The 7,648-nt window shown below is 43.1% G+C and overlaps 1 protein-coding gene across 11 annotated transcripts in view; it reads left to right on the top strand.

Moving 5' to 3' along the window:
- Positions 1–1,303: 1,303 nt before the first annotated feature.
- LOC109868347 (guanine nucleotide exchange factor VAV2-like) overlaps positions 1,304–7,648 on the top strand; it is a 245,009-nt gene continuing 238,664 nt past the window's right edge. For 4 of the 11 annotated variants that reach the window (XM_031802622.1, XM_031802619.1, XM_031802617.1 and 1 more), the window contains exon 1: positions 1,326–2,584. In XM_031802622.1, coding sequence (XP_031658482.1) covers positions 2,381–2,584 — 204 coding nt within the window. In that variant the 5' untranslated portion in view covers positions 1,326–2,380. Of the gene's footprint in view, positions 2,585–7,648 lie in introns of all 11 variants that reach the window. The other 7 variants (XM_031802623.1, XM_031802621.1, XM_031802618.1 and 4 more) reach the window with 5 other exon arrangements.

Here is a 7,648-nt window from a genome sequence, read left to right as displayed (position 1 = left end):
GATTGCATCCTAGCTGGCAGGCCGCTCCTACCAGGTAACGTGGAGAGGATCTGTGTCTGCACCAGATACTCTCACTACTGGTGTCCCCCAGTGCTAGGTTCTAGTCCATCTTCTCTCTATACACCAAGTCACTATGCACTGTCATATCCTCACATGATCTCTCTTATCATTGCTATGCGGATGACACTGAACTACTTTTCTCCTTCCCCCTGCTGACACCCAGGTGGTGACATCTCTGCGTGTCTGGCAGATATCTCAACTTGGATGTCGGCCCACCACCTCAAGCTCAACCTCGACAAGACGGAACTGCTCTTCCTCTCGGGGAAGGACTGCCCGCTCAAAGACCTCTCCATCACGGTTGACAACGTCACAGTGTCGCCCTCTCAGAGTGCAAAGAACCTTGGCGTGACCCTGGACAACACCCTGTCGTTCTTTGCAAACATCAAAGCAGTGACTCGCTCCCGCAGGTTCATGCTCAACAACATCTGTAGAGTACAACCCTGCCTCACACAGGAACAGGCACAGGTCCTAATTCAGACACTTGTCTTCTCCCGTCTGGACTACTGCAACTCGCTTTTGGCTGGGCTCCCTGCTTCTTCCATCAAACCCCATCAACTTATCCAGAACACTGTAGCCTGCCTGGTTTTCAACCTTCCCAAGTTCTCTCTACACCACGCTCCTCCGCACACTCCACTGGGTTCCAGTCGAAGCTCGCATCCAATAGAAGACCGTGGTCACCTCGACCCCCCCCCCCCTCTTAAACAGCACTTGCACTTGACCCCTTCCCCCCTTCTAGCTCTGACTTTACTGATATCTACGACATTGAGGAAAAATGTACTTTCTATGCCTGTGATATGTGGTTGTCCCACCTACCTATCTTAAGATGAATGCACTAACTGCTAAATTACTATAATGTAAATGTAGTAATCATGGCTGAAGGGGTCCTGACCTCCAGGCCCCCATTGATTTTGTCACTCAAATATCATATTAACATGGCAAAAGTAATTGCAAAATGTGTAGAATTGCAGTTTTAAAACTGCAACAACAAAAAGTTCCGTAAAGCAAACGTATTTGTCTACCTTTTGTTTAAAACAATTTTTGCTTGTTTTTGCTGTTCTCCAAATAGCATTTAAGATTTGTTTTAAATTGTATCGAAATGCCGTAAATGAGTATCAACTTTCTTTAAATGTGCATTACAATCATTCCCACACGTGAGCGTGCGTAACCAGAACCAACTGAACCCACGTTCAACATCGCCGCCCTCTCTACAGCCAAGCGCGTTCACGCTTTCTCTCAAACCTTCAGAATAGCGCGGCGGGGAGTAGAGACTGCAGAACACCACAATCCGTAACAAAAAAACGCGGAGGGGGAACAAGAAAGAACATAGAAACGGTTTATTGGAACATTTTTAAACGTTTCTTTCCATTAAAGTTGGTGTTTGGTCTTCTGAGAATGACGAGAACGTAATTTTTTTCCTCCTGGACATGTTTCTGTTGGGAGTTTGTGAAATATGTTTTCGAGTGCATTGTGGATAGGCTGAATGTTGAGTGTGGCATCGTAAGAAAATGCATTTGATTTATCACAGTGTTTTACATTGAAATGTAATTGTTATCTATCAGAGCGGCATAGGAAATTGTATAGAGGAACTCTGAACAACCAGAAACTCTGGGTAGTTACGCAAAATACAATGGTATGTCGCTCTATACTGAGTGTCAGAACTGATTGTCTCAGCTGTTCAAAGTCATTTTTTTCCGGAGACAACGGTTTTGGACAGCAAGCTTGCATGATAGGTTCAACATTGAAATTTGGTAGGCTTTAATAGACAAGCAAAGAAGATATTGGGGCATTATTATTCCCAATAGTCTATCTGTGATTTAAAACGTTTAGCCTACAATCTGGATTATCGGCTGAGTTCTAACACCTTCTGGATATGCAAAATCAATTTCGAGAATGAAGAAAAGGAAATTGTTTTCCCGGTAGTTCACATTGGTCTGTTTATTCAGAAGGTAATTTACACATTACATGGTTCTGAATGTTATGGTCAGAAACTCACGTCACTTGTTCAAAAGACCGAGCTGGACATGTTCTGACTGTGCTCCACTGGACATAGCCTATTTGAACAGAGCTGGACATATTGTGTGCTGGAGCCAATTATATAAACTTTAATCGGAAAACTAAAGTAGAACACTATTTTACCATAATTGTAAAGTTATCAGTTTCCTTAATACATGGGGAAATAATACAACTAATCACATTTTAATTGAGATTTGGATTTTAACACTGGTGGAAGGATTGCTTCGGTTGCGCACTGGAAGCGGCTGAATTTTGCCCCCGGAGGCGGCTGTCGGATTTGAGTGTGGAACGCACCCCCCAAGCCAACATGGAAGAGTGGCGGCAATGCGGCCGATGGTTGATAGACTGCAAGGTTTTGCCCCCAAACCACCGGGTCGTGTGGCCTTCTGCGGCCGTGTTCGACTTGGCACAGGCGCTACGAGACGGAGTGCTCTTGTGCCAAATGTTGCACAACCTCTCACCGGGGTCTGTGGACCTAAAGGAGATCAACTTCAGACCCCAAATGTCACAGGTATGTCAAGATGTCTTTCAGGGGCCTATTTGTTGTCAATTACCCACAGCAGTTATGTCAGTGTTATTACACTGATATTCATGGTGAATGGTTAATCTGCTCTCCATGCAAGTGGTTTTCGAAACATTCTTTACATGCATAAATATTTATTTTGAGTGCAATCAGCACAGTGTTCACATTCAATAATCATGCAACAGTTACCCAGTCCACAACAGTACAGTAGGAAGAAGTACTGTACAGTTTGTCGCCAACCTGTACTTTCTTGGGGCCCAATGGGTGTCACTGTTGAGCACTTGTGATAATTCCAGATATTCTCCACACACAGGGGCCATACCATTGTATTGCATGTTTAAAGTGTATCCAGATTTCTATGACATATGACCTATAATTACTTACCATATAAGTGAAATTGATTGCCTTCCCAAAAATGGCAATTAAATATGTTGAAAAGCAGCTTATCTGTGTTGGAATGGTGTGGGCGTATACCGGTCATTATCAAAATTCATGTGAGCAGACCGCTGATTGGCCAGCTCATCCTCTGAGGAAATGGCAAGCAAAGGTGGAAAGGCAGGTGACAAGCTTAGGTCCAAAATAAGCCCATGGAAACTCATTGGGATCATTTTGTACAGTTTTTGGCGAGAGTGAAACCTCTGGCTTCACCTCTTCCTCTCTTTTTACACTCACCAAGCTTCTCCCCTTGCCACTCACAACAACAGCGATGAGAGAACACTTATTCTACTCCATTTCAACTGCTATTAGCATTTGAGGTTTGGTCCAACAGAATTGGTCATATTAACACCGAAACAGATTGAGAAATTATTTTACTGTAATAAGAGGAGAAGTTCATCTTTCTAAGGATACTCTTTTTATGTCTCAACTCCTCAAATTGTGCGCAGAGCAGACTACTAAAATGGGAGTATTTGTTTTACTAGGCAAGTCAGTTAAGAAAAAATAATTATTTTATTTTCAATGACGGCCTAGGAACAGTGGGTTAACTGCCTGTTCAGGGGCAGAACGACAGATTTGTACCTTGTCAGTTCGTGGGTTTGAATTTGCAACCTTCCGGTTACTAGTCCAACGCTCTAACCACTAGGCTACCCTGCCGCCCCAATGAACATTGATTCTAGAAAATGAATGCTCAGTTTGTTGCATGGCATTGCGGTACCACCTACCGCTAACAGCGTTTTAGCAATTAGGGAATGTTCATTATACATGGTTCTGGTTGAATTTGGAACAAATCGGGGATATTCATAGACCGACTTGAAACCCAGATCAGTGATTATTGCAAAAAAAGCAGGTTAAACTATTTCAATAAAATAATGACATTTTGTGTAAGGCATATATTTAGCCTAGGTATAATTTCACCTGAATTCACTAGATTATTGCTGACTGTTTGAAATGCAGTCTATTTTACTTTTAATTGTGCAACAAAGCTTATTTAGAGAAAACACAAACAAAATTGAGAATACACTCACCGTCCAGTTTATTAGGTACACCCATCTAGTACCGGGTCAGACCCCCTTTTGCATCCAGAACAGCCTTAATTCTTCGGGGCGTGTGTTGGAAATTTTCCACAGGGATAATGGTCCATGCTGTTGCGATAGCATCACGCAGTTGCTGCAGATTGGACGGCAGTACATTCATGCTGTGAACAGCCTGTTTCATCTTATCCCAAAGATGCTCTATTGGGTTGAGGTCAGCAACAATGTATCAATTGGTATCAAGGGACCTAACGTGTGCCAGGAAAACATTCCCCACACCATTACACCACCACCACCAGCCTGTACCGTTGACACCAGGCAGGATGGGGCAATGGACTCATGCTGCTTACACCAAATCCTGACTCTGCAATCAGCATGACCACTGGAGCTGCTGCTTCTTGCTTTTAGCTGATAGGAGTGGAACCCGATGTGGTCTTCTGCTGCAGTAGCCAATCCGTGATAAGGATCAACGAGTTGTGCGTTACGAGATGCTGTTCTATACTCCGCTGTTGTAATGCTCTGTTATTTGTCTGTTTGTGGCCTGCCTGTTAGCTCGCACCATTCTTTCCATTCTCCTTTGACCTCTGCCTGCTTTATATAGCAAGCCATGACCACACAACTTACTGTCTGTAGGAGCGATCCATTTTCGTGACTGGGCTGGTCTACCTAATACACTGTCCGGTGAGTGTATATCGTGAATAGCCTATGTTTGAATAAATTTAGTTATGCACCTGCTGTCTCTAACTCTGAATGATCGGCTATGAAAAGCCAACTGACATTTACTCCTGAGGTGCTGACCTGTTGCACCCTCTACAATCACTGTGATTATTATTATCTGACCCTGCAGGTCATCTATGAACGTTTGAACATCTTGGCCATGTTCTGTTATAATCTCCACTCGGAACAGCCAGAAGACTGGCCACCCCTCAGAGCCTGGTTCCTCTCTAGGTTTCTTCCTAGGTTCTGGCCTTTCTTGGGTGTTTTTCTTAACCACCGTGCTTCTACATCTGCATTGCTTGCTGTTTGGGGTTTGAGACAGGGTTTCTGTACAGCACTTTGACATCGTCTGATGTAAAAAGGGCTTTATAAATACATTTGATTGATATGATTTTTAGGTCATATCACTAAGCCCTATTCTGTAGCTCGTGGGCTACGTGTGACACTTCGATATGCCCACCAATCCCGTGCCACAGCCCCAATGTGAGGCTGCAGTGAGAGTGGGTGGGAGAGGGGCTCCTCTGTGACAAATTGGGTTAAACAAAATCCTGGCAGCAGAACAGGGGGTAGTTATTTATCACATGGAAAAGGTCAGTGTGTGTTCTCGGTGCTTTAATGCAAAGGACATACAAACCCACCACCTCACTGCCAAATGAATGGGAAGTGAGGGAGGCCATTACACTTTTGGCTCTTTATGAAAGCTGTATCCCTCAAAAGCTCCAAGTGCTACCTGATTCTGTCTCAGAACATCACTTACAAATCATCATTGATCACCATATCCTAAAGACCTATTTTCTGTTATGATGATGATAATGTAGAAAAAGTGAAGTGATGTCAGGGGTGGTAGTGTGTATACTTCTTATTATCCCCTCAGAACAAAATAAGGGATGGATGGAACACTGTGACACTTGTGGAAGATGTCACGATGAACATTTGTGCCAAATGTATATAATAAAAGTTCTTCATTGCCTTTTTATAATGTTTGCTAAACCCACAGCCATTGTACTCGTATTATCAGTCTCGCCTTATAACACACACCCTCTTTATTTACCATTGTCCAGTTGTAATGAATGCTGTATTTGTGATTTAACCATTCAATGCTCTTCTGCCTCCTTTGTGCACTCATGATTTATACTAGTTTCACTCAAGGAATATACATTATTGTGTTTTCACTGACCTTGGTGTGAATCTCAACAGATGAGGCTGCCTTCTTAGAATACTTGTTGTTTTAAGCTAGGCCTAGTCTAATATATTTCTAACACACACTCAAGGTAAACATGTAAAATACCTCATGAGCATTGTGTGTTTGGTGGTGGAGCTGAGATCATTTTCTGAATATCTCGCCATAGGCTCTGTCTGAAAGAGAGAGACTGAGTTGTGCTATCGGATGCCTTCTGTGTATTGTTCTTCCAATGTTTTCTTTTTCCTTTTTTTCTCTGGTAGTGAGGTAGCTTCAAATGCCTTTAGGATGACTGTGTTTGTGCTGTACCTGTTTAGACTGCTTTACTGCTCGCCTAGCCCTGGGGCTGTGTCTCTGCTCCTCTCAGAGCAGTGAGGGTGTCTCTCGACACTCCACTGGGCTTTAGAGAACACACTGAGGCTGACGCTTCCACTCACACAAACAGAGCTTATTTCTCTCTGTTTATATACAGTGATGGATGGTGTAAACACCTGTATTCTTTGTCCAGTCTTTAGTTTTTATGTTAGATAAATATCCCTTTTCTGTATCTACTGCTGTTTACACTGGATTTTTCATGGTGGATACACGATATTTATATATCTTTGCTAGGTAGGGCTGTCAATCACTCATGTTCTATTACATGTATTGCCTCTTGAGTTCTCTATATACAAACAACATACACAAACAAAATTATGTTTCCTCCAAAGCTTTGTCGCTGCAGGCTTTGAAATCCCTGCTTTGGAATCCCTGCCCTGCTAGAGCTGCCCCAGACAACATTAATTGCTGTTATTGTGAAGTGGCTCAGCCATAAAGTGGAAGGCCACACAAGCTCACAGAACGGGACTGCCGAGTGACGTAGCGCGTAAATATTGTCTGTCCATGGTTGCAACACTCACTAGCGAATTCCAAACTGCTTCTGGAAGCAAGGTCTGCACAAGAACTGTTCGTCGGGAGCTTCATGAAATGGGTTTCCATGGCTGACAAGTTTCACACAAGCCTAAGATCACCATTGGCTGGAGTGGTGTAAAGCTCACTGCCGTGGAAACGCTACCCTGTCGCCCACAATGGAATTTTATGAATGCCCATCCGTCTGGTAGGCCCACCGTTTGTAAAACAGGCTGCTGCATTGGCTTTATTAGTCCTGATTCCTATGACTATTCCATTTGGTTATTTAAGCTCTGAATATCAGCTATCTAACTTTATCAGGAGTTATCGTGAGCCTATTTGCAATGTGTTTCCACAGCGGGAAATCCGGAAGTATTTTCTTTTTCACTCTGATCAGCTTGTCAAAAATGTATGGATACAAACTTGAAACCACTGATCATGACAATGGGGTGAAACACCTGGACAACAGTTGTGATGGTCCATTTTACTTTGACCTGTCCTGTTTTTAAGGATGTGTTTGTTCACCTAACAGTGCATTTTGTATTCGTTTGACCGCCATGTAGGTTGGGCTATTTGATCAGAGAAACATGCATGATGTAAAAAGTGTCCATCTCATTACATTGTCATACATTTTTATCTCCTGCCTGTAAGCTACAGAAAAGTCCACATACTCTTTCTACCTCATCCTTTACATGATTTATGTCAAATGATTTTATTGACGGAAGGATGGTGGAGCGCGGAAGCGATGTGTCTCTCCAACAGCACCCTGGAGAGGCGTGCTGGAGATGGACAAGCAAAATA

This window comes from Oncorhynchus kisutch, linkage group LG23 (genome assembly GCF_002021735.2).
Source record: "Oncorhynchus kisutch isolate 150728-3 linkage group LG23, Okis_V2, whole genome shotgun sequence".
Taxonomy (NCBI): domain Eukaryota; kingdom Metazoa; phylum Chordata; class Actinopteri; order Salmoniformes; family Salmonidae; genus Oncorhynchus; species Oncorhynchus kisutch.
Note: the sequence above shows the minus strand (reverse complement) of the source record. Positions and strands in the feature narration are given on the sequence as shown.